The 27,888-nt window shown below is 46.3% G+C and overlaps 1 protein-coding gene across 2 annotated transcripts in view; it reads left to right on the top strand.

The window, feature by feature from the left end:
* The window catches only part of LOC308376553 (testis-expressed protein 2-like), a 41,603-nt gene that overhangs the window by 4,776 nt on the left and 8,939 nt on the right, over positions 1–27,888 (top strand). For both annotated transcript variants that reach the window (XM_080852929.1, XM_080852928.1), the window contains exons 3-8: positions 13,051–14,629; positions 19,535–19,735; positions 20,124–20,481; positions 22,120–22,352; positions 24,268–24,411; positions 25,930–26,029. In XM_080852929.1, the coding sequence (XP_080709055.1) occupies positions 13,076–14,629; positions 19,535–19,735; positions 20,124–20,481; positions 22,120–22,352; positions 24,268–24,411; positions 25,930–26,029 (2,590 nt within the window). In that variant the 5' untranslated portion in view covers positions 13,051–13,075. The remainder of the gene's footprint in view (positions 1–13,050; positions 14,630–19,534; positions 19,736–20,123; positions 20,482–22,119; positions 22,353–24,267; positions 24,412–25,929; positions 26,030–27,888) is intronic.

Below are 27,888 nucleotides of genomic sequence, written 5' to 3'. Positions count from 1 at the left end.
CAGATGACTGTGGGTGTGGCTAGACTGTGTGGTCAAGCAGGAAGTAGCTGCTTTTGTTTGAGCACAGTAGACATAGGCCGTGACGGGGTGTCCACCGCCCATTTCCCCAGAGCAGTGTCAACAACACCCACAGCCATGTGAACCTGATCTCATGGTAAAAACATTTTTTTTTTTACTTTACTTACTTTACTTAATTCTGCAGTATAATTGTAACTCCTCGCCTGCACAGACATATAGCAGTGTATCAGGTTAATCAACTTATCTGGGACAGTTGTCCTTTGTTATGTTTTGGTGCCTGTTGTTAAATATTTACTGAAGAACGGACACAAATTCTTGCCATTTTACAGGCCAGACTGGCTGTCACCGCCGCTAATATAAAGATGAAACTCCCAAGGATACAGGACACAGCAACTGACTTGCCCTTTTGTATCCTGTCCGGTTGTGGCCTTTGCAGTGTGCCTGACAGGCTAGGGTCGCTCATTTTTAGTCAATTGCTGATTGTTGTGACCTAGACAGTTTCTCTTGATACCAAACTGGAATGCAATCTGCAGTGATTTGTAAGGAAATCTCAGCAACAATGTGGCCACACCTGAGTGATTTGTTTTCCCTGAGAAAGAAGATATGCTTGTGAGAATGAACAGAGCAATTGCTTCTTGGCCTAGATTCCTGTGTCTTATCTCCTCTCAGAAGATTTCTTTTTCTAACCTGCTTCTTATATAATTCAAGATAATAGCCTTGTGTTGAAATAGGGAGCTTGACCAGAATACAAGATTGTACAATCAGTGCACTGTCTCAGAGACAGCACCAACCCCAGGTCCAAACATTTGACTCCGTGTCCACAAACAAAATACCATTTTCCGTAAATGTAACAAATGAGTTTGTTTTTCCCGGACAATTTGCCACCGCATGTCGCTGTCCGTGTCCTCATCACCTGAGAGGTCATCTCTCGAGCCGGAGTGCGGAATGTCACACAGTGACGAATCATCAGCTCTCCGTTCTCCGCTCTCCGTCGCCTAAATTTAGGCTGCCTGTCCAGCCGAGTAGGCTGCAGAAGGACGGATCTTTCGAGTGGGGGGAGGGGTGGAGGAGGGTGCAGCATCTCTCACAAGCCTGCCGGCTGGCAGCCTCCGCACAGGGACAATTGGATGGGGGAAAAAAGTCTAGCTCTCGAAAGCCTCTCCCATGTGCCAGCCCCCTTTCCCTTATATCTCCGCCGAAGTGACATTTCTCACTTTCAGCTCCCTTCAGCCGGTGTTCTTTGAAGTTTTTGTCGTGCAGGCTCTCACTCTGAGGTGGCACTGTGAGGTGTCTGGCATCAGTCGCCAAACGCTGACAGTGTCCCTCAAGCGAGCCGGCGACGGCTGGAGCAGAGACGTCGAGACGGAATTGAAATGTCAAGGTGTCACGCTGGACAGCTAATGGGCCTGTGTTGCTGTCTTGTTATTTTGCTGCGCGTCCGCATCATTTGTGTGTTTTCCAGACAGCTCCTCAGTTTGCCAGGAAAAAAACTAAAGCGAGGCGAAAACAACACCAAAGGCAGGACAAAAATACCTTGTTTTTTTTCGATACTGTCTGTACCTGCCACACTATTCTCTCTCTAATGGAGCAAACAAAGGAAACAAAGCAAATGCCACAATGATGGAAAACATCACGGATCCTGAACTGCCTCAGATCCTCAAGTCTCAGCGCACATATGCTGGCACTAGCATCTCACAGGACTAGCCTTCACAGTCCCATGGCCCCGGTCCTCGGCCTCCTGCATGTCACAGGAGCTTCAGCCTCCTGCATGTCACAGGTGCATCAGCCTCCTGCATGTCACAGGAGCATCAGGGCCTCGGCTTCCTGCATGTCACAGGAGCATCAGCCTCCTGCATGTCACAGGAGCTTCAGCTTCCTGCATGTCACAGGTGCATCAGGGCCTCAGCTTCCTGCATGTCACAGGTGCATCAGGCCTCCTGCATGTCACAGGAGCATCAGGGCCTCGGCTTCCTGCATGTCACAGGTGCATCAGGCCTCCTGCATGTCACAGGAGCATCAGGGCCTCGGCTTCCTGCATGTCACAGGAGCATCAGCCTCCTGCATGTCACAGGAGCTTCAGCTTCCTGCATGTCACAGGTGCATCAGGGCCTCAGCTTCCTGCATGTCACAGGTGCATCAGGCCTCCTGCATGTCACAGGTGCATCAGGCCTCCTGCATGTCACAGGTGCATCAGGCCTCCTGCATGTCACAGGTGCATCAGGCCTCCTGCATGTCCCAGGTGCATCAGGCACAGCTTCTCCCAGCCATGCTAGGCTTTGTGATGTGTGTCATCAGCATCATTACAGGATTTTTTTTCATTGCCTTTTTCCGATTTTACAGAGCTCACCCATTTGATGAGCCGTGACCTGAGTTGTAGGACAGAATTTGAACTTCAAATTTTTCGGATTAGAATGCTTTGACTTTTTTCTTTGACTTATGTTATTTCCACAGGTTACTGTGTTATATATTATTATTTATACTGCCACGTCTCAGTTTAAGTCTTGGGTGACTTTCAAGAGTGCAAGTGTATCAAAGAGAGCTAGTCACATACACAATAGCTTGAGAAGGTTTTAATGGCATTTCATGTAGACTGTGCATAAAACCATGTCTTCTGTGTGTTTGTCAGGTTTTGTTTTTCCTAATGTAAGATTATGGACACTACAGAGTTGTTTCGGTCACCTCAAAATGCGTCACTTGCGGCCTTGGATGACTTGCCTCCAGTAACTGTAATCACACCCTCGTTCTGTAGCTGAGCTCTCTGAATTATTGACCAGAAATCCATTTTGGCAGACCAGCCCATCAGTAATCGTATCCCCAATAAAACACACTGACCCGTATGTGAACTCGACATGCCAGCCGTGACAGTGAGACAGTGTTCTTGCTGGCCTGTCATTGGCTGAACACTCAGGGAAGCTGTTGGCCTGTGCTTGTGACAGCGACACTACTGCCTTAGTCCCAGCTAGTAACAAGAGACATGCGTGTCACACAAAGCACTTTGTCTGGACATGATTTGAGCCTGGTCTCTCATTCAAAAGTAATGAGCTCCACTTACCATGCTGGATCAGTTACTTCACCTGTTAAGTGCTGTCATTAAGTTAAGGTAACTGAGTAAATCATTGCTGGGGTGAATCTCAACCTCTGAATATTAAACAAACTTGCACAGAGCTGCTGGGCAGCAGCATGTCGAATAGCCTTTTGCCACGTTTATCTCTGGCAGATAACAAGAGTGGACAGCTTGTTTATTTTGGCATATGCTCTCAGAGTGGTTGTGACCGGGCAGTGGGGCATCAGATTGAGAGAATGCAGCCCTGGCGGATCTCACAGATTGGTGACGCCATCCCAGGGCAATGTCTCTTTCTCTCTCTCTCTCTCTCTGTCTCTCTCGCTCAATCTCTCTTTCAGTCGTTCCTTGGGGACCCGTGATGACTCTCCATACTTCCTCAAGCTTAGTCACTCTGGTCACTCTCGTTCGCAAAACTGTCCCTGTCTTACTCAAACGTGCCTTTGTCCTCGTTCCATATATCCCATAGTTCCCCTTTTAAGAACACCTCATCAACATTTAACCCTGTCCCCTTATCTCCCATTTCCTTGTACATGTTTAAGTATGTCAACATGCTGTGTCAATGTTAAAAGCCATGTCAGGCAAAAAAAAGTGCCAGTGTAAACTGTTGATTGTCAAATTGAAAAGTGTTCTACACAAGAATGTTGGTTTAGCCCACATTGGCGACAAACACTGAAACTGCGAGCGAGTGAGCGAGCAAGCGAACGGGTTTTTCCTGCCTCAGCCCAGGGCCTGTAAGTGCCTGGTATTTCTTTTGTTCGGATCATCAGACACGAAAGTGCAGCCCCTGCCCGCCTGCCTGCTCGTCAGTGAGAGGTAGCAGTCCTTGCCTTTTATTTACCCCCTCAGGTCCCCGCTGTACCATCAGGCAGTTAGCCGGATGATTGCACAGCTGAAGGCTGGAGACCGCGGACAAGGACCAAAGCCAATTAAGGCGTCTGCGGCTCCCAGCACTGCTGACAGACTGACCCACGCTCCTCTGTGGTTGTCTCTCAGAGGCTGTCAGTTAAGACAGAGGGGGGATACCTGTGGGGCTTCATGACATACGGTGCTGCCAAATTCAATCCCAATGTGAAATTGGGAGTTTGAAGCCCTGGCTTGTGTCTGGATGGGAAAGGGTGGACAAGGGTTTTTTCAGGGGGCCGAGAATAAACCTTCATGGATAGGTTCAAGGATTGGGTGGTTTCCTCTGTGTAGTCTCCATCTTGAGGCCTCGTCTTCGGAAAAGGCTATACCTCCCTGTATTAATTGGTCCCTCTCGTCATATCTTCCTCTCTCAGTGGAACAAAATGTTCTTGAGTTGTTTTGACAGGTGTCATCCGTCTTGTGCATCATCACCTGGTTGAACAAGCAGGTGAACATGGCGATTAACCAGAAATGCTGTTTGGTGGGGCGAACCCTGGGGGCCTGAGCTGTGTAGGCTTGACACCCTCTGATAGTGCCACACGGGTAATTGAGCCTCCACTGAACACTCCGCTGTCTGAAGTTTGGGTTATTGGGTCATTTCACTCCGATGAGGGCTCTTATTGCTTACTGAAACGAGTTGCTGTCGGCCATAAGGGTAATAGCCATGACACTGTAGGGGGAGAGCTGTTCCTAGATTAGTTACTGGTGGAGAGGTGGTTACTGGAACTTCCGTTCTGAGCCGGTTCCCTCAGGAACCCTTCTTGCCACGCTCAGCAAAAAGCCATTAGCTAAGTCTGTGCAAAGCCCTAGTACGCGGGGCTGCCTGCGCGCCCATTCACCAGCCGCCCCACTCCTTTCTAATCCCCTTTTTCTTATCCCTGCCTGTGTGTCAATGGCATTAGCACAAAGACATTTTTATACCCGGCGGACCCACACCGACTATTCCCCATAATTGGAAAGATTATTACTCCACATTTTACATTCGCCGGCAGTTGTTAGCAAGGCAGTCAAGCGGTTTAACACGAATTTGCTGTATATTACATCATGTAACTCACAAAGAGGCTGTGAGGGATTCGCAGAAGGCTAAAAAACACGTTTTCTTTCTTCCTCTTTTCTTTTCCTTTCCTGCACCCAAGGTACTGTTATCCTAAATAGCCCAGTAAATTGCTTTTTCTCAAGACACTGCTAGCAACAGCCCAGTGGGGTAGCGGCTAGCTATTTTCTAAAAAATTAAAAAACCTACACATGAAGACACTGGCCAGGGCTCTGCAGGGAATCAGCAGCTGTACCTCTTTGAGAACAACATGGCCAGCGAGTGAAATCTGTTGGTAGTGTTATGATAAAGCCACTCTTAAGTAGAGGGATAGCATAGGATTAGCGCTAATCCAACGCTAGTGAAACCTGGGCCAGGTGCAGTGGGCTGAGATTATGCCCATCTCTCTTGGGGGCAGTTTAGATGTAAAACACAGGCTAACTGGCTTACATTCACTGCTGGATGTCTCTGGCTCACGCTCTGATTATGTTCCCTTAGTTTTAGAGGGCTGTATCCTGATATAGATATAAGATTTCTGTTTTTATTGTGGAATTTATGCTCTGCTGAAAGGGATGAAAGCAATTGCCTTGTTTCAGTACACACCCACACATACGCACACACCACATACATACATGGGCACGCACACACATGCACACATATGCACACACACACACAGACACACACACACACACACACATACACACACAGAAACACACACACACACACAGAGACACACACAGAGACACACACACACACATACACACACAGAAACACACACACACAGACACACACACACACACACACACACACAGACACACACAGAGACACACACACACACACACACACACACACACACACACACAGAAACACACACACACACACAGAGACACACACACACACACAGACACAGACACACACAGAGACACACACACACACACACACACACACACACACATACACATACACATACACACACATACACACACAGAAACACACACACACACACACACACACAGAGACACACACACACACACAGAGACACACACAGAGACACACACACACACACACACACACACACATACACAGTTGTCTGTTGTGGGCAGCATTATTCTTCTGAAAAGATGACTGTTTGGCATTCTGGCAGCATAATTACAGCTTTTGTTCTTTGCCATTTGAAATGATAGTGGCTGACATTTACTGAGGTCTTAGAGGATTAGGGCATGAATGGATTGAGGCATGAAGGTCTGGTCCTTCTCTCTCCTCTGTCCTATTTTTCCTTCTGAAGCACAACAACAACTCCCAAGTACACTGATTCTCCTGATAGTCTTATACTTGCAGAGATGTCGTCTGGTGAATGACTGATCCCAGCACAGCGTCAGATGGCGACGACGATGATAATTAGTCTGCGGTTCTCCGCTCACTGAAGTCTTTTATCAGTTGGTGATGAAGTGTGAAGCAACTGTGCCTGGTTTCCACGTGTGTGTGTGTGTGTGTGTGCGCCTGTGCCTGTGCCTGTGCCTGTGCCTGTGCCTGTGCCTGTGCCTGTGCCTGTGCCTGTGCCTGTGCCTGTGCCTGTGCATGTGCGCCTGTGCCTGTGCCTGTGCGTGTGCGCGTGGATGTTTGTGTGTTTTCTGAGGGACAGACCCTGTAAGTCGTATCTCCCTTAAGAGGACGGCTGCTGTCAGCTAAACCAGAATAAACTGGCTTGACAAGTCTGGCTATCTCTGTTGTGACAGTGAGTGGATTTTACATCGATAAGGTTCCCCAGGGAGCTAGTTAGCGTTCCGGTAGCCTATATATACTAAGAGCTGTTGAAGTAACACATTAGGGCTATTCCTCTGTTGCAGGCTCTGTAACAAAACATATTACCGGCTTTGTATCTACATTTTTAGTAATGATATTATGATATCAGTCTCTATACTCATATGATTAACCATTTTACGCAATATGCTCTTTTACCGCTAAACTTTAACATTCGCATACATTCCCATTATTCCAGGGTCATCTAACCATTTACATTCTGTGACCAGGTGAGCCAGATTCCCATATTGACTCAATTAGACATGAATGCCTAGTCTATTCTTTATGACTTCTCTGTAGATATGTTTGTTGGTGATTTGTTTTCCAAAAACCATAGCACCTTAACAACTGGGTCATTATCCTGTCCTGGGTCAGACTTGTTGGGGAAACTCACTTGTTGGCATGGCAACTGGTTATCTGATTAAGAATGGTGCTATGGCACCAGGGCAGTGTTCTTGAGGTTTATATAACAGTCCTACCCGTGTCCATATCTGACATTTCTATAGCCTGTGCAGTTGGGATGTATGTCAAGTTTACTGACGTATACAGTAAACATACAATACAGTAAGTATTTACTTTTTACCTTTTAGCAGACAGTCATGATGATCATGATCAGGCATTATACAACTGACTAACTGGCTATAAATGGCCCATGGTGTTGTATGCTGTGTCTTCATTGATTGCAACTCTAAGGGTTGGGTACACTCGACTCCTTTCCCCTGCAGTTTGCTCTGCAAAGGAACAAACAAGTTTGTTGTCTCTGACATCCCGCCTTGACGACTCTGTTTGAGTCGAACAGAAATCAGCTGCTAAGTGCTCTGTCTCGACTGACTCTGCTCGACAGTGTGGGTGGTGCTTTGCCTCGCACTTGATAAACGCCCGTGATGTGATGTGACAGGCGCTCTGATGATCTACATCATGCCTCCTCTCCTAATAAGATCATCACAGTGCCATAATTAGAGAGGCGCTTGCGGTAATGAGCGTCGGTACTCTGGGTGTGTGTGTGTGTGTGTGTGTGTGTGTCTGTGTGTGTCTGTGTGTGTCTGTGTGTGTCTGTGTGTGTCTGTGTGTGTCTGTGTGTGTGTGTGAGGTTATGAGGATTTTGTTTTGGTGTAGAGCGGTGTCTGAGCCCATTCTCTTCCAGCAGCAGTTTTCTGACTGCATTTGTTCATTGTTATCCATGTTGTTGTCAACGGAGTTAAAGGAGATGGTAAATGCAGACTAGCTCTCTACTATTGCTGGAGGTTTGCCTACGGTGAAGTGCTGGATGTATTGGTATCAGTGGACTGTGACTGAGCGTCTACAATAAGGAGTGGTGAAGGGAGGAGGAGTCCGTGCTCCAGCTGTTGACGAGTTTGAGTGGGATTGGAAGAAAGCTGTGGTGTGAAGTTTGTTTTATCTGGCTAGGAGGACGACTCACGGCTGAAGCAATGGGTGGGTGTGTCGCCTAGAGACCGCGTTGGGCTGTTTAGAAAGACCTGCCTGTACTGTAGGCCTAAGAATAGAGAGTGTGTGTGTGTGTGTGTGTGTGTGTGTGTGTGTGTGTGTGAGAGACATTTTGTGAGTTGGTGTTGATGTGGAGACACGTGACGTATTTGAATGAGACAGAATTAGGTCCATTTTTGACAGACTGTGGAATGCTGCCACAGAATGGTGTCATTGTGTTCCAAAAACTTGGCTCTGGAAGAGGGGGGATGATGCAGCACTGCGACATGTGACAGTGGCCAGCACCCACTGCCACCGTCCACATTTCGCTGATCACTTCAGCATGCCCAGCGCATGAATACATAAGAAACGATGAAATGCAACAGCACAGGTCCAAGCCTGTTTGTCTGGTCAGCTTATAGGAACATTTCCCATTTACAGAGCCAGGAGGACTGTGTAGGAACACCAGAGTTTCTTTAAGTGCTCAGACAGAATGCTCACCAAGCAATGAGGAGCAATTTGTTGAATTTGAGGATAAGTGTATTGGATTAGAATCGCCGACTGCAGGGTGGAAACCTAATATTGTTTTACTAATTTGGTAATTTAGAATTCCAAGGAAGTGCCAAGTCATCAAAAAATAGCAAGAAAGAATGTTTTCTTTGAATTGTCATTTTCCTTGAGTTGTGAGAACGTCAGACCCTCCCAGAGGGGGATTCAGTCCCCACTGTGGGAATATGATGTTTTAAGAGTTGCTGCCAGTGGTTGAAATCCCACTAGGGACGCTCTCGAAGAGTAAATCTGGAATGTTTTCCAAAATATTGGCAACTTCTTCAGAGTTTCAGTTTAAAGGAATGTGTAGACCACACAGTATCAGTTGTGTTTCAAATGCAAAAACAATGAGGACATATTTGTGCTAGCGCCAGAATACATGAAAGTCTTCACAAAAAATGTCACCTTGAAATCGGCATCCAAAGACAGGGATTTGAGTTTACTTGAACTGCTGCATTCTCTTTCCAACCTATGAACTGCTTTACATAGTTAAATATAACTCATATATATATATATACATAATATAATATATGATATGAATACTTGAAGCAGCACCAACAGTGGTTTGAATATGCTCTGGTACTCCAATGTGCCAGTGAGCATGATGTCTGGTATAGCCTCCTCTTTCACATTGACATTCCTCATAGACAACAGACCTCCTGTCCCTGCATGACTTCAAAAGAGGGAGTAACAGTCAGTCAGCCCGGCAGACAGACACACCGGAGAGTGGATGAGAGAGAGAGAAATGGCCAATGCCATCCATTGGTTCTGCTATCTTTATCATCTTGCTCTTGTGGAGTGATCACTGGCTTCACTGAAGTCTAAGCTAAATTATTGGCAGGGCTGTAGCACACTGATGTCAGGGCGATGAATTATAGATGGAGAAGTGTGTGTGTGTGTGTGTGTGTGTGTGTGTGTGTGTGTGTGTGTGTGTGTGTGTGTGTGTGTGTGTCTCTCTGTGTGTGTGTGTGTGTGTGTGTGTGTGTGTCTCTGTGTCTCTGTGTGTGTGTGTCTGTGTGTGTGTGTCTGTGTGTGTCTGTGTGTGTGTGTCTGTGTGTGTGTGTGTGTGTGTCTCAGGTTCTATTGCCTTTGCCCTTAGTCGTGTGTGTGTCTCTCAGAGAGAGAGAGAGAGAGAGAGAGAGAGAGAGAGAGAGACAAAGGCTCTGTTGCCTTTGCCCTAAGTCTTGTGAGAGCCGTTGTGTCTGTTTATTGCAGTGTCACACGCTCTCATCACTTACTGTAGTCACTGCCTGATGACACACTGTCACAACACAGCACAAGACAACTGGTGTTCGAAACAAGGGATTGTTTTCTTGTGTGTGTGTGTGTGTTTATCTGTGCGTTTTAGTTTGTTTGTTTGTGTGTGTGTGTTTGTATATGTTCCCAAAGCATTTGGATCTTGGCTTATTGCTTTTGCTTATGGAACTGAATAAAAGGGGAGGGGAGGGAGAGAAGGGATAAAAAGCATAAAAGCAAATATAAGTTGTTTTTTTGCCTTTGAATCCCATGCTGTTCACATGGTAAGCTCTGAGATTAATGTGCAACTTCATGCCAGTTCACCTGCTTTAAACCACTGCAGGAGCGGAGTCTTAATGAGGCCTTCACATTAAATGACCCTTTGAAGGTGCAGAATGGCACCAGGATTTAGTCAAAAGCTTTGATGTAGTAAAGTAACTGTGGAAGTCAGTTATTGACAAGAACATTGTCTGATGTCTGCTCTACCTTGGAGTTTCAGATCGTTAGCCAGTATGTCATACTGTGGGAAGAATGATGTCTTAATCATTCACGGTTACATCTTTTTTGAGTTCCTGCCCAGACACTATTTTCAACATCTCAGGGTGCAATATAAAATGAGCAAAGTTCTTTTCAAAACTATTTTATGAAGTCTCTTCTCATTGAATGCTTTTATTGTGGCCCTGCGTTTGTCATTTGTGTCCTTCTCTATCCTCATCTTTAACCGTAAAATGTTGACATAAATAATGATTTGTGAGTCGAGTTCACCTCATTCAGTTCACTGCAGCTTTTATTGATTTACCTTATGTAATAAGTAAAGCAACTGGATGAAAGCGAGCTTGAGACTTGAGCCAATCTTCCTCTGAACATAGTAATATGATAAGGGGTAAAGATTTCAGGATGACTGACAGACAGTGATTGGGTGGGTGGGAAGTCATGTGGGCTATTGAGTCCAGATCTAATTGGCCAGTGTGGTTATTATTTCATCACATCACCATTTGCAAGCTGAAAAAAGAGGACAGACTAAATTAGTACCTATTAGTCATGATGACTTTGAACAGGAGCACCGTCTTTTCTTGTAATTATTAGTGGCAATCTGATATACTCCTGTTTTATCCCTGTCCTTCTTTGAGGACTATGGAAGAAACACTGCAGTAGGAGAACACACAGTGTTTGTGTTTTTGTACGTATTGCATGTTTTCAACTCACTATGCTCCAATATGTAATTTTCCCTTTTCAATGTTTGTGAACTATCTGGTGATATAAAATCGGTCTGTCTCCATCTTGACCTAGAAGTCTATTATGACTGCTTCATTCTCACAGATCTAATGCACCCCATCCAGACATCAAGTCCTCTAAAAACAGTGGTGAAAACATTAAGTGGGCCAACGCAGTGTTTCTTCCCAGTCCTCTCACCTCATCCTGTATACATGGTTTGATCAGAGCCCCATCCAACAGCTTCTTTTTTTTTTCTCAATCGCATCAACTGACTTCAAAGCTCTTTTTTGTTCTTGTTTGAGCATGGTTTTATCTTCAAAAGGGAAAGGAAGACTTTGGCAGTTTTTTTTTTTTGTGCCTAGAGGTTTGTTTGAGCGTGTGAACACAAGATCGGGGGGGGGGGGGGGGGGGGGGAGAGAGATACTGTCGGTCTGCTATGGACAAGCATACACACACACAAACATGCGCCAACACTGTGGTTTCTGCAGCTCTGTCAAATGTATTTACTTCTGTGTAGAAGGATTAGAGCAGCCAAACATTATAGATATTTTCTGAAGCACGGTGTGTTTTTGTATGTTGATGGTGAACAGAACATTTTTTTCAAAGGCTTCATTTCAAGGCTCCAGGCAGAATTGTGGTCCAGCTCTCCAACCCAAAAACCTAATCCTATTAACCAGTGTAGCTGAAGATGCTAGATGTTGGCAACATCCATACCATAGCTAGAGGGGGAGCCTCCACTCACACACACTCTAACCATCAGAGTCTACGGTTAACAGTGCACTCCGCAAAAGACAGGAAACTGGAGAAAAAATGTCCTTCTTCGATTTCCCACTTTCAATTTTAAGATGCATGACCCCAAGGTGGATTTCAGTGAAATTTTATATCGAGGCAACCAGAGCACTGCAGATCAATGGTGACACTGAGGCATCACCAGGAGAAAAACAGTGTTGACAAATAATGGATAATGGATGGACATATAAGATATTGGTCAATATCTGGGCAGTTTTGACAAGGCAAACAGTCTACAGGCTGTTTATGTACCTCCATGAATCTGCAGTCTGCCCGTAGTTAAAACACAGATTTATTGTAGGAGGCTTCCTTAATGGGAGCGAGTCCACTGTGGAGAGGCTCGGAGGAGAACCAAGCAAACAAACTGAAGGGGCTCCTGAGTGCCTCAGTGTAAGCTTAGCATCAGTCAGTGTTTTTCTGCACCGCATTAGTGTGCGTTACCAAGTCAGCTTCTGTGTGGGTGTGTCACACAGAGAGGACTTACCACTCATTTCCTGTTTTTCAACCATTTGTTACAGGGTTAAGAACAGCAGTGACCGTTCTTACTAGCTTCCAGACTTTTGGTATAAGGCCCTCTGTTTGGTCTTCACGTGGCAAATAACGGACAGGCGGGATGTGATGTAATGTTATGCCTGATCGGTTAAGTGTTGAAATCTTTTGCTGCTGATGACAAAACCCTGAATAGAGTCGACCACATTTTTATCTCAGAGCTTACTTTTACATGATCAGAATTGAGAGAAAGCTACCTGCTACCTAGTAAGTATTGCCCACAGCAGCTCTAAGGCACAGTGTAGGCTTCAATGTCTTGATACTTTGCATACTTGTAACATCTAACATTCAAAAGGACTTGAATGTTGAGGATCTTAAATGGTTTAACTAAGACTTTTACTTTGGTATTAAACACCAAATGTGTATAATTCTATATAAACTGTGTTTCATATAAATACTGGAAAAATCTAAATCTGAATGGAATGCATGATCATGACCTTAATCCTCACCTCCCATGTTTGTCCTGCAGGCTCTGAGCCGCGGGGAGCTGCGCAATGACCAGTAGGCAGGGCAGTCATGCCGAGAGACCCCTGCTGCCGCCCACCTCACGCCCGCCAGCCGCACCCAGGCTGCAGGTACAGCGCTCGCTGTCCCGGGACAACATCACCATCCACTTCTCCGCTCTCGGCAAGGAGGAAGAGGAGGAGGAAGAGGAGCTGTATGGGACCACGGTGTCCTCCTCTCCCCCCTCAACGGGGCTGGCTGGAAACTTGGACAATGTCAGCAAAATCGCTGAGGCTCTGGAGGCCAGTGAGGAGCTGGAATATGGAGTGGACAGCGTGAGCGCCGTTACTGATCCCACTGCGCTTCCCATGTTCTCCTCCTCCTCCACCGTTACCCTTCCACCCCTGTCAGGCCCCCAAGACCAGGGACCAACCCAACCCTTCACATTCGGCTCACTCTCCACAGCTGCCAAAGAACCTGCCACTAGCCCAGTACATACCTCCGCCACTTCCAAAAGCTCGTCTCCTTCAAGATCAATCACCCTCACCTCCACCGACAAGCCATTCTTCAGCCTCATAAAGTCCCTGTCCTCGGACTTGGAGCCCCGTGAGGGGGTACCCCTCGGTCCCACTGTGAGCCACCGCCAGCTCATGAAGAACCTTGTCAAGTCCCTGTCCAGCGACACCTCCCAGGAAGCCTCGGGGTCCTTCCGCCTGCCGGATTCACGCAGCCTGCAACTATTCAAGCAGTTCACACAGCCGCGTGGAGCGGGGGCGTCATCATCGGTGACGGGGGGCGACTCTAAAACTGCCCCGTCGTCCCCCCTGACCTCACCAGACAGCCGCTTCGGGTTCAAGGTCTCCGAGGTCGAGGCCCGCATCGAGGAAACCAAGCGGCGGCTGTCAGAGGTCATGTTCGAGCCCATGCAGCTGCTCAGCAAGATGATTGGCGACGAAAGTGCCTCCACAGGAAGCCTCTACCGCCCTAAAGGCCTCTCCACTAGTGCCTCCGAACTCTCGAACCTGGCCAGTTTCAATGGCCACCTGGAGAGCAACAACAACTACAGCATAAAGGAGGAGGAGGGGGACTCCGACGAGGAAGGAGCGGCCAACGATTCTTCTGTCGCGGAGTCCCTCACCGACACCCGCGGTGTCAAGCCAGGAATGCCCTTGGCTCTTGATAAGTGCTCCATGTCAGCTCTTGCCAAGCAAGAGGATGAGGAATTTTTCGAACTGTACAGCGAGGACTTCGACTTCTGCACAGACAACGAAACAGATGACTCCATCGCCAGGAGTAAGGGCCACCATCTGCCGAGCACTGACACCTTCAGTGAGGATGAGCTGGAGAGAGAGGAGCCAGCCCCAAGCGTCCCCCTTAAGACCCTGTTTGCACTGACTCTCATCACCTATGGGTACTTCGTACTGCCCCTGCCCACCTACGTGGATTGGATGTTTTTTGGGATGTTTCTGGGATTCATGTTGGCTATCGGATTCGTTTGGCTGGCCGGACCAAGAAGATCTGGTGAGGCAGCTGGACATAGAAGGATCCAGAAGGAGATATGCAACACAGCACAGCTGGCCATCAAAGAGCCAGGGATGTTTAAGGTGGGTACTTTTCATCACCTTTTATTATTCATGAAGGGACTTTTGCTTTGAAAGGGTTCCGTCAAAATGGAGCCTCTGGTATATCACTTAATTATAACACATCAAAGTAAGGAGAACATGCGCTCTCTTAAAATTATTCTCTTGAAAATAATTACTTCACGATGTGTCAAGTACGGAATAGAATGTTTTAGAATATTTTTCTACTGGAGTTCAGTACCATGCATATTATTCAAGTAGTTTTTGAAGGTTGAGCTGAATATGATTCTTCATTCAGGGAGAGAGCAGTTTGACAAATATCAGCTCAGAGTTTGTGAGTCATCCTTTTCTTTATTTGTCCATTTTGGTAGTTTCTCTCTGTGTGACTGCTGCATGGTGATGAAAGCTGCGGACCCTGTTGTGACACGCTATTTAAATGCACTCGCTCTCCGTTATGAGGAGAGAGAGGCTCAATTTACAGGAAGAATCTACCCATTATGAAATCAAATGAGATTTTTCATAGCTGGCCGCCTCACGCCTTTGAAGTGTAGCGCTAGCGAGGAAGACAAGAGACAGAGAGAGGTCGTTCTCTCCATCTCCTTTGTGGCCATGTGAAACCATGGAAGGGGGGGGGGGGTAGGGGAGAAGTGGTAAGCCCATTGAAGTCGCTCTGGCCCCCTGAAACTGATCGAAATCGCTGCCAATTTGGGGAGCGTGTTGTTCAAAAGCCTATGCCCACTGCTGAGGATGGCACAGTGGACTGGCATCGCCCGCTGTGCGGAGGACTGTAATCAAGCCTCCCCCTGGACCCTACCCCTCACCCCCCCTCCCCCACCACCACCACTTCTCCCGCTTACCCCAGGCACTTGGCTGGATGGTCAGGTCGTGCCCGCACTCTTGTTTCTCTTTCCCGGTGATGTCATCACCTGGCACCACGGCAGGGGCGTGGGAGGGAGGCCTGGGAATTAGTTTATGCCAGCCTCACATCGCTTAGAAGCCAGTGAGGATGATTTGCTGATGAGCCCTCTGTTGAGAGTTTTAAAGGCTGAAGCTGGAATCTGATCTGTACTGAAAATTTCTGCAAGTATGGATCGGATTCCACGGATCTGGCAGACTCTGATGTCCGTCGGTTGCGAGTGTCCAGCCCTCTCTCTTCTCTGATGGTTCTCCCTCTCTCCTCTGGGAGCCCCTCTATGATGGGAGATTATCTATCTCCTTAGTGGGCTGCTCCTCTGTCACGTCCCCCACTGTCAACTAACAGGGCTTCTGTCATTGTGAGATCCTTTCAATAATTACTCAGATATCAGGCCATATTAGGGTTATGGAAATTTCAAATGTGGAAATCCTGAAAAAAATGGTGTCTAGAAACCCAAATCTGGTGTTATCTGTTGATTCATGCCTTCATCAAGTATAGCGATTATGTCGCCAACTCTGAGGGTCTCTGTATTTTCTACAGACATACATTTGTCGTGTGCCACTTTGCAACAGACTGCCGTTGTAAGATAAGACTTTTTTTATACGGCACCAATTTTATACAGGTAATTCAAAGTGCTTTTCATCAAATATTTCAAAGAGCGTAACAGACATTATAAAATGAATAATTTAAGAGAATGTGATCAAAGTAAAAGTTAAAAGAAGTGAAGTGAAAAAAGTAACTGGTACTGTCACAGTGTCACTGTGTTCATGGACTTTTATTTTAATTTTTGTTATTAAGCTAGTATTTTTAATGTCTTGTGTCACTGTTCCTTGTGTCGATGTTTACACCCTTTTTTGTTACTTCCTGGTTTCTTAGTTCTTGAGTCATTGGTCCTACCTGTTTCTTGTTATCCCTTGTTCTACCAGTGATTAGTTACTCTGGAAAGTTTCCCTGTGGATTTAAGCCATTGTCTCTTCAGCTCCTTGTTTCTATCGTGTTTCGATCATCAGCCGTCTCGCTGCAAAATTCCTGCATGTTTCTTGTCAGTGAGTAAAGACAACCTTTGTGTCGTGCACTTGGGTCCAGCACTCCAGCAACCATAACCGAAAGATAGAATCAGGATGGACCCAGCTGACACTTCTTTTCCTGGAAGGATTTTGGTGTTAACAGAGATACATTTAGGTGAGAAACCTGCCTTTTTGAGTTTTCCCACCATATGGAAGCGAGGCCCTGTGCTTGGCCAGGAGGTTGCCTCGTTTATGTGGAAGATTTTCCCTCACCCTGTGAACCCCAGGTCGGTTACCCCTGCCATATCTTTCTCTGCTACCCTTCCTGTCCTGCCGCATGGTCCTCTGTCTGCTTGCCTACTGCTTGTTAGCCCCTAGTCAATCTCAGACTCCGAGCACCTGTGCTCCTGCCTGTTCCTGGTCCCCTGAAAGCCCAGGAGTCCCCATTCTGGGGCACTCGGCTGGCTTTTAGAAGGTTCCCCAGAGAAAAACTTGGATCTCGACAATGTCGTTCCCCTCAGCTGCCCAGCGGCATGAAGGTCCAGCTGCCCAGTGCCCCAACCGATGTCCAGCCAGCCGAGGTGGTTCCTACCACCACCGACCTCCAGCTCCACCTTCCCCACAGGCCTCCTGCCTGGCTCCTAAGGCTCTCTGCCTAAGCCTCTCTGCCTAAGGCTCTCTGTCTTAGGCTGTCAGTCCTGCCCCCTGGTTGGCCTTCTGACAGGTCCCGGGAAGGGTTTCGTCTTCACCATCGACTCCACCTGTGTGGCCTTATCTGTCAGTCCTGCCTCCAGGCCATCCTCCTGAGTGGCCCTCTCACCCACCTGGCTTGTTCTGGACTTTTGTTGTTTTGTTTTAGGGACATCTTGGAGCTGTCCCTTAAGGGGGGTGTACTGTCAACATTTGCACTGTGTTCATGCACTGTGTTCATATTTTGCAATGTCTTTGGTCTCTGTTCCTTGTGTCGATGTTTACACCCCTTTTTGTTACTTCCTGGTTGATTAGTTCTTCAAACAATTGTCTGCTGTTCCTTGTTTTGTGTTCCTTCAGTTCCGTGCATTTGGGTCCAGCACTCCAGCAACCGTAACAGGTTCTGACCCAAACTTATTCCATATTATGAATAAGAACTAGACTCTTGGCATGAAGGCCGTCCTCCGTGGCAGTTAACTGCCTGAAGGGCTTAAGGGCTTAGAAATGCCCCAGAAAATTGCGCTGTTAAACGTAACAGACAATTCCCTGTGTGCTCCAGGCAACGTGACTAGGTCTTACAACAATGCTCTCTGTTTAGAATAAACAGCAGCTGTTGTTGTGAGGTGAAAGCAGAAAGACTCTGACAGCTCCATACCTTACATTTTTATGGCTGTTCAATTAAAAAAAAAAAAATATGAGCCTATCATTGCATATTGTCAAGATGAGAAAGATATCAACTTATTTTAGAAGCATCGAGGCCATAGCTGTAACTTCCAGGAGGTACAACTACTATTTTGCCTTTGTGTGGACTAAACATGATTTTAGTTGTGTGGCCAAATTAATAAATATTGGTGTCCTGGGGTCTGTTGGCTCAAATGAGGTCTCTTACGTTATGGTAAATGAAGCACAGAACTACAAGAGTTAATGAAGTAAAACAACAACAATATTCATAGGCTGCCTGAGTTTCATTATGAGGGCCAGAGGTAATGGTTTTCTATCAAGAGCTCTTGAGGATGGAATCGATGAGACAGGAGTGCCTTCTGCATTGACGGGCTTCTGTTCCTATCAGAGGGACTGATGGGACTTGTAGTATTTCACATCAGTCATTGAGCTGGGCTCACCTTTATTAATGGGCCTCTCATCTTATGTCGGTGTACTCCACACATAGCCTGGATACCAGCCCGAACTCCGCCCACAAAACATTTTGGACGGGAAGTTCGGTCTGGCTCTTCGACCGTTGGGGAGAAATTTTTCCTGGTTGAAAACAGTACAGCCAATCAAAGTGCCAGGGCGGGCTTTATACGATGATCGACAGATGATGAACCTTAACGTAATCAACCACGTCAACAAAGAGCGTTCGGTTCAAATTCGTGTTCAACAAACATGACTGCCGCTGGAGAGCTAATATGTGTAGATTCTGCCATTGAGTCGGTTTTAGAAGACCTCGACAGCCCCTTAACTTTGAAAGAGGAACAAAGAAACGCAATCAAGGCATTTGTCGATCGAAAATATGTTTTTGCCGTCCTTCCTACGGGATCCGGTAAAAGTTTTTACTGTATCAGATGGTCACACTACGTTGCTCTGATTAGTTCTAGGTATCCAATTGAGCGAAGAGGCATTTTCTTTCCTGGCTCGTTGAAACACGCCCCATAATCACAGCTCAACGGAGCAGACTCAGACTCATATTCTGACTAGAATTATGAGTATGACATCGTCAGGCTACTCCACAGGCTACTCCACACACAGTTCTTCCACACACAGTTCTTCCATACAACTTCTCTTTGTGTAATAACTTATTCAGTGTTTTGTTTTTTTGCCCAGATTACATATTTGCCAATTTATCTACCAGGTGTGGCCTGAGAATGTTGTTGTCATGACCAGATACCTGTACAGCAGGTGATCTTATGTTCCGATGGCCCTCTGTCACATGACATTTATGACTTTGTTATGAGTCATAGTGGTTATAAGTTAACTATTCAGACAATTTTTTTACTTTGCCTTAAACCAATTTGTTTTAGGGTTGGTTGTTGTGGTCATAAGGCATGTGTGTCTTTTGCATTGATGCAACCGGCCTGAGGAATTTCCCCATTGTTGCACTAAGTAGATCAGAGGTCTCTGGCAAGGAAGCGCACTCTTTGGAGTGTTTACCTCATCCAGTTAATGCATTATATTTCACCATTGAATACAATTCTAATTTGATTTAATGTATCATCCCATGTGAATGAAATTTAGTTTTGTTTGTCCAAACATATTATGTTGGGACGAGTTGATGTAGGGTCTTATAAAGTAACCTCTTACCCTCCTTCCCTTCTTCAGGGCTGGATGAATGAAATCCAGAACTACGACCCGGAGACGTACCACGCCACCCTAACCCACTCTGTGTTCGTGCGGCTGGAGGGCTCCACGTTGCGCCTCTCCAAGCCCAACCGGAACGTAGCCCGCCGCGCTGCCATCAACGAGCCCAAGCACGACATCTCTTATGTCAGCCAGAAGATCTATGACCTTACCGACAGCAAGGTAGCTGGCCGCGGCGTTTCAGATTAGTGGGTTTAAGAGAGCAGAAATCATCTAGAGGTCTGTATCGCTGTGTGGGTATAAAAGAGCAGAAATCATCTAGAAGTCTGTATCGCTGTGTGGGTTTGAGTGATTGTTTTCAAGGGACGTTACTGCCTATGATTCAGGGCTGTTTAGAATTGCAGTAGCCATTTGTATGCTAGATCGAAACTGTCTGTAAGGCTTTATCAGTCTAGGTTTTGGTATGTTTACTTTCTCAGTCAAAAAACGACATAATTGATGTTATTGTGTCTGATACACCCTTACTGTCTCCACATTTCAATAGTCTTGTGTTTTAGCATATTGGGATGCAGCAAAATCTGACTTTCAGACACTCTTGCTCTTGTGTTAGATCCACCTGGTGCCCCAGAGTCTGGCCAGGAAGCGGGTTTGGAATAAGAAGTACCCCGTCTGCATTGAGCTGGGCAAGCAGGACGACTTCATGTCCAAGGCCGAGAGCGAGGCAGATGAGGAGCGGCCCACGGATTCTCTTCTGGATAAGTCAGAGGTCACCGCGGGAGCGGAGGAAGCCAAGAGGCCAGGCCAAGAGGCGGGTCGGCCGTTGGGGTCCAAGAGCCACCTGGCAACGCTTTACCTGTTCGGAAGGACCGGGCGTGAGAAGGAGGAGTGGTTCCAAAGGCTTCTGCTGGCCTCCAGGCTCAAAGCAGAGATGGCCAAGAAGGCGGCTAGCCTCCCCCTCAGTAAAAGTGGTAAGTGGCCACAGTGCTCCATCCGGCAGGCAGACCACGAAGCCTCATCACATACCGAGTAATCCTATACCGCCCTAAAGCACTGCTATGGCACATCTGAGGAAGAGTATGTTATTTTGTATGGAGTAGAAAAAGGTCATGAATGTATATGTAAACATTAGCATCTTCACTTTGTGTCATAGAACGAGTTTAGTTAATAAAGTGACAATGTGTGTTACAACATAGTCAAAAGGAACTCATCTTAACGCTCTGTCAATGATAAGCTAAAACTATTAAGTATACATTATAGACTTCATTGCATTGTAAAATAATCCTTACCACTTAGAGAAGCATTCCGGATCAATTGCTATTCGCTAACGATATGCTAGCGGCTAAAACTAACAAAATCTCTTGAAATGTGCTGACTTTGACATTATAACAAACTTGTTACTCAACAACTGTCCTAACACAGTCAAACATCAAGCAAGTGCAACACAAGACAAAGCAAGACGGCAAATAAGCTACATACTAGTTCAGTAGAAAGCCAGGCGGCGTTAGGCAATCTTACATTTAGTGGTTTTATGCCTATGGACCCTGGTATGGCAATGGCACGGAGGCGATTCTCCATATTAAAAGTCATTTTAGCGCCCCAATTTTTTTCAAGCAGTTTTTTTAAGGTAAAACTGCTTATCCTAACCCTAATCCTGAAGTATAATTGTTGCATATTGTTACTTTAATGATACATTACAACCATTCAGTATGTGTTGTGTTAGTCATCTTCTACACAGAAGTCCACTGATTGAGTATTTTGAGACCGAGGACTGAAAAACAAGCCTGATGGTAGTGGTGCATCTTCCTCTTCCCAGTGTGTGTCATCTCCATCTCAACCGTGAGCCTCAGAAATGACACACTGAGGGGGTGATGAGCGCTAAAATATAATATTCTCTCGCTGGTGTTCATCCAAAAATAGATCTTAAACAATCTGAAAAGGAAGAAGAAAATAAAATCCTCCCCTTGTGCAGGTTCTCTCTCTCTCTCTCTCTCTCTCTGTCTGTCTCTTTCTTTCTCTCTCTTTCTCTCTCTCTCTCTCTCTCTCTCTCTCTCTCTCTCCCTCCCTCTTTCTCTCTCTCTTTGAAATGCTCTGTCTGGGATGGGTGTTTCAGCTCAGCTTTGATTGAGGATATAAGAAGCCTGCAAGCAACATCCACATACTGCATATCATTTGTACCTCAAACAGCATACTGTTTGAGTTTGTCCTTCTCTGGGAGGGAGGCTGTAATGGCTCTAAAAAGAGAGGAGAGTGGTGGCATTGCAGGGCTATCACAGTTCAGACCAGGTGAGGGGGTGGGGGGGGGGAGCTGTGATGTAGACTCCTGTGGAAGTGGCTGATTGAATGTAGTCCGTTTTATTTCCATCTCAGTGGCCCTGATACACACATACACCCCCTTAAACACTCAAGACAGAAGCACCCGATCAGACAAAGACTTTAACATGGCAGGTATTTCTCACCTAATACATACAGTGCAAATGATTGACCCTTACACACATATTTTCCTTAGATATACTGTATACTCTACTGTGCTCTCTGACGCTCTTTCTCTCTCTCTCTCAAACACACAGATGTAACACATTTTCTTCTTATCTCTCTGTTGTCCCCAGCCATCCTGACCACACACAGTCGCAGCAGCAGCCGCAGCAGCCTGGACGAGTTGTTCAGTCAGCCGCGGCAGAAGGACTCGTCCGGTCCGGCTCCGGCCCGCCCCAGGCCCCTGCTGGACTACAGTGCCTACATGAGCCGCTGCATGCCCCCAGAGGAGCAGCAGCAGGTGGGCAGCCCTGTCGTCTGCAGCCCTCAACAGAGCCCACACAGCAGCCCTGCGGCTGCCAAGAAGGTAAGGGACGAGGGGTATTAACAGGGTACAATGCATTATTAGCAGAGTACAGATGTGTGTGTGTGTGTGTGTGTGTTTGTGTTTGTTGGTGTGGGTGTTTTTCTGTGTGTGTGGGTGTGTGCATGTGTGTTTTCACGTGTGTGTGGGTGCGTGTTTGTATTTGTCTTTTTATTTGCGTGTGTGGGTGTAAGTCAAATTTATGTGTATAGCACCAAGACATAAAATAGTTTCAAGGTGCTCTACAGAGCCCAGATCCTGAACACCCCTGGAGCAAGCATGAAGGCAACGGGGGCAAGTAAACAGGAAGAAACCTTGAGCAGAACGTCTGCTTATAAGGGGGGGGGGGGCTCATTTGCTTGCCGGCCAGGTAAAAAGGTAGAGCTAGTAAATTGTATGCAAGTAGATCAGGTGAAGAGACTACGACAGCATACCAGAGCGGAGAGAAGGCTGCCCAATATAAGTACTTAATGGTTATTGTGATGAGAAACATTTTCTTCACAGCCATCTGCATTAGCAGGCAAAGATCACGCTATAAAAAGGAGAAATAGACAGATAAAGAGATACATTTAGGTAAACAGTTAATGGCCACTTTACCAGTATTATTGCCTTAGCAGGAGATGGAAAGGCTGCCCGGCATGGTGTGTGGGAATTTAGTTTATGTTTAGTTTTGTTGAGTTATGGTTGGCTGACATGGTGCATGAGAATTTGAGTTGTACAAGGAAAGCAAGTGTGACAGGACACAACAACAGTCCAGAACTGGCTGGCAACAGCTGCAGCACGCACTGCATGCCTTATCCGGGTCCCATAAAGGCCCCCTTACACAGCACAGCATGCGCTGTCTGTAGCCCAGTTTTATGGATGTTGGTCATTTTTATTTATGTTTAGTTTGGACGAATTATGTTTAGTTATGTTGGCTCACATGGTGCATGGGAATTTTAGTTATACAAGAATAGGAAGGGTGGCAGCAGTGCACAACTGTGCAACAGCAGTACACAACTGGCTGGCGACACACGTGTCACATGCTGTACCCAGGATTCATAAAGGCCCTCCTGCACATTACAACATGCACTGTCTGTAGCCCACTGCTGATGAACACAACAACACGGCTGACAAGATGGATGTCTTATGTTGTGACATGAGGGGTTTTAACGCATTATTCATAAGTATAGGGTTCACTAAAGGGGAATGTGTTTAGTCTCGATTTAAAGATGGAAAGGATGTCCACTTCCCGGAAGTAGGAAGGGAGGTTATCTCAAAGGAGGGGTCTTATTAGCAGAAAGCTCCACCTTCTATTGTGCTTTTTGATATTCTTGGATTTGCAAGGAGACCTGCACTCTGGGAACGAAGTGGTGTTGGTGGATGTCATGAGAGTCCATGATGTCCTTGTGTGTATGTTTATCGTGTTTCATGAATATGTGTTGTCTGCAATCATTAGGCTCCATTGTCAGTTACATTTGAACTTGGTGAAATCAATTTTAAATCAATTTTACACCAGACACTTCCTTCCCCTTCATACATACTGTCATCTTGTCACAAGTGTTAACCCATTTGAACATATTGTGACAGAATATCGAGTCATACTCTCCATAGTCGAGACTGTGTGAAGTAATTTTCACCATTGCTTGGTCAGTGTGGATGAGTTTCAGTCTCAGTTTGTTTATTTGATTAAGAGGGACAGTGTACATTAATAAACATTTAAATGTAAATGCACCCAATTGTAGCCAAAAGGCTAGTTTTCATTGGCAGTCCCCCTGCCAGAGTGAAAATGGCTAAACAACCTAATAAAAGGCATAAACTTATAAATCAAACACAACATTGACAAAGTTTTGACAAAGTTTTGTTCACCATTGCTTTGCTCAGTGTGGATATGAGTAACTGAGGGGTTCTCTTATGTTGCTCTCAATCTGACTGGTAGTTGCCAGGAGTCCAGCTGAAGGAGGATGAGTCTGTTGCCTGGGTGAACGCTCTGGTGGGCCGTGTGGCGTGGGACTTCCTGGGGGAGAAGTACTGGGTCGACTGGGTGTCCAAGAAGATCCAGATGAAGCTGAGTAAGATCAGGGTGAGTCACACATCCACTGAGTAATCTCTTCTTGACAACCTTTTGTGGTGTTCCTCGTGTAGCAAATTCATCCAGTTCACATCCATTCACATTCAGTGGTGTTCCATCTGTATTTGGAGATTTGTGTGCCCTTTTTTGCCAATAGGATTGCTGTCATTGCTCTAGGTAGATAGTACTGTTAAGGTAGGTCACAAGATGGACAGATGTTTGATATAGATATTTTTGGACCAAAATCTAAACAAAATGAAAATGTCAAAATAAGGTGAATGGCCTGAGTCAGTCATATGAGTCAGTCATATGAGTCTGCATCCAAAAGTGTGACCAAGTTTCCCTAACACGAACTAACTGAAAGAAGGAAGAGTGAGACACCACTCATTGAATTCTGTGATGTTTCCAGATACACCACAAAGCTGCTTCAGTTGATTTACTCAGTCAGCTTACATTTCGCTGTAGATCTGACATCAAACGTGGGAACTTCAGGTGCCAACATACCTATAAACATTAAAGACAGAAAAATCATATATAGGTCCCAAAGTCCCTGAAAACCGTCATAGACAAATCAATGAGAGGGTAAACAAACTAAATATTTTACTTCAGCAGAAGTAAGAACCGTTTTTTTCTTTTTTTTTTTTTTTTTTTAATTATAAGGAAGATAGATACAATCAAATGAAGCAGTGCTAAGATATGTGTCTCATTAGGCATTGACCTGACAGTTTTGTTACTGCATTAATGATGAGATATCCAGGTAGCCAATGAGGTCTCTGCATGCTGGGTATTTTATTGCATTCAATACAAATACAATATGCGCCTTTACTTTTGCAAAGTACCGCTGTGGTCAAATGCACAGGCTGAGATTATGTGTAGGAAGATAACCAGTCTAATAGAAATAGATTTGATGAAACATTTTTCCCTTGCGATATATCATCCCACACGCAAATGAGCCTGTGCCTCTCATTAGTTTACCCAACCAGAGATCCTAAAGCCACAGTGCCAACCCAGCAGGCATCTCAGACACCCGCCAGCAGCCGCACAGCGAGCGCCCATCGACTGCTGAGAGACACCGTCCCTCAAAATGTCAGCTGTGCCTCGGAGCCTGCGCTGTGTAGTCCTCCTCTGAGCCCGGGGGTGGATCACATATCTGTGCCGCCATGGCCAGTGCTGTAGAGCTGTCTGAGAGTGAGGGAGGGAGAGAGGGAGATAGGGACCGAGCGAGAGAGCGCAAGGTGTGTGCCGATTCATCCCACTCTTCTTGTCTTGCTCGTGTACAGTCCGTCCAGCTACTACAACAGGAAGAATGGGACAGGAAGAGATGAGCATTCAGGCCATTTCAAAAAAGGAGAAGATTATGCACTCTCCTGCATATGAGTTGGTTATGTTGTAGGTGCTAACTGTCCGTCTCAAAACTATTGACGTTTGTCTAGACGTGTATACATGTGTGTATGTACAGTTATGGCTATAATTGTGTGTGCGTATATGTACATCCCTGAGTGAATTCTCTGCCTGTTGTTGTTGTTGCAGTTGCCGTACTTCATGAACGAGCTGACGCTGACGGAGCTGGACATGGGCCTCTCCACTCCCAGAATCCTCCAGGCCTCCAAGCCCTCGGTCGACCAGCAAGGTATTTAGAAGAGCCCATTCAAACACAAACAAGCAATCCTTCGGCCTGTCTCAAGGTGCGAGCCCACCACGTCCTACACACATGTGGTTTAGCATAGCCAATTGGCTAATCAGCCAAACGAGCTACGAGTAGTAGTGATCCGCAGTCTGCAGTCTGAAACTCCGCCTAGCAGACACGTTGGAATGTAATGTAACATTAAATTACGCTCAGAGACCCCTTGTGGAATTAGTGACTTTTAAACCAGACGGTGGCAAGGCACAAACACACTCATGGCATCACACTCAAGGTCTCCAGCGCCTGTTGTGCAAGCCTATTATACTGCTGTTTGCCCCAGTCCCTTGTGTCTGTGTACTACAGGTCTGCTGTGAACATTAATGACTTGTCAGAAAAGCAAGGGGCTTTAACTCAGACCCAGCCAGCCCAGCGATGACGACGAGAGGGGGGCACAGATATGGGGCGGGGGATGGGGTAGCCATATTGATGAATCTATTGGAATGGCATTGTTGGTTCTGAGTGTGCCCCTTCACGGGCTTGTATAGATACGCACACACACGCTCAGAGCGGAGGTAATGAGGCCTCTCTGGCCAAGGGCGCTTTTAAACAACCACCCCAGGGAAATTAGCCGGGCTGTGTGTGCAGACGCTGCTGCTAAATTGTAGAGAAATAAAAGTGAGTTACAGTGTTTCTTCGACGCTGAACTTTTACAGCCCAAGTGCATTCAGGTCCCCATGCCTCCATTAAGCTTGACAGGAGCCAGTGGTTGCTGTTGAATGGACTGTTCCCAGTATCCATGACTTCTACTGGTGATGTAGACCTAGAGAAAGAGTTAGTAAGAGAGTTGGGGAGCTGCTGTTAGTTATACAGACTTGTATGTGTGTGTGTTTGAGAGTGCGTGTGAGTGCGAGTGCGTGCGCACTAGGATCTTGAAAGATTAACTTGAAACCTGTTTTAATCCTCGTACATCACGTATGCTACATCAACACCATTGCCACTAAGGTTTCGGTCTTCCACTCTCACTTTCCAAACTCAAACTCTTTATTCACCATTGGCAGAATACTGCTGTTCTAGTGTTGCCAAACCAGTCTTTCTTTCTTTTTGTCTCCTCCCTTCCTTTCTCTTGACCTCCCTGTCACTCCGTTATTGTTTTTCCCACTCACCAACTCTCCCTCTCTCTCTGCGCCGTGCCAGTCTCCCTCTCTCCCTGGCATGCCACTTGACTGGGGCAGCAGGTGAAACCATCTATGGTGGCGGCAGTGCCAGTGTCTTGTGACCGGCCCTCCCCAGTTGTCCTATGACTAATAAGCCTGCCTCTCTGTGACTCAGCTGAATGGCTAATACACAGCCCACAGCCAGAGCAGATCAGAGGAGGCGGAGGGGCAGGCGGGTCAGAGGCCCAACAATAACAAAACCAGAGACCACTGCTCCAAAGCTCCAGTGGCTCCCATTCAACACACTGAGTGTAGTCAGGACCCCAGGATCCCAGTAGTGGGATGGGAGAGGGGGAGAGGGGGACCCCTAGACCCCCATTGACAGCTGACTTTCTCAGCTTAGCCACATAATGGTGGACTTCCATGATGCTTGAATGAACATTGGGGTCTCGTCAGAAAGGCACGAGCTTGCTTCTGATTCACTGCCATCGTGAGAGGACCTTAATGGTTGGGGTTTGGTTCCAAAGCAACTTACAAAACATATTTGAAAATAAATTGAAATAAAATATCTTTATTGTGACGGTAAGCATTAATAACGATGAGTCTTTGTTTCTGTCCCGAGCATTTTCCTAGAAGAGCTACACTCAAACTGAACTGAAGCCACCCAGTCTGAAAAGTAGTCTTTATTCCGTCTTTTTCTCTCTCTGTCTC

The sequence above is a fragment of the Sprattus sprattus genome (genome assembly GCF_963457725.1).
Source record: "Sprattus sprattus genome assembly, chromosome: 1".
NCBI lineage: Eukaryota > Metazoa > Chordata > Actinopteri > Clupeiformes > Clupeidae > Sprattus > Sprattus sprattus.
The sequence above is the reverse complement of the archived record's forward strand: the minus strand, read 5'-3'. Positions and strand labels throughout refer to the sequence as shown.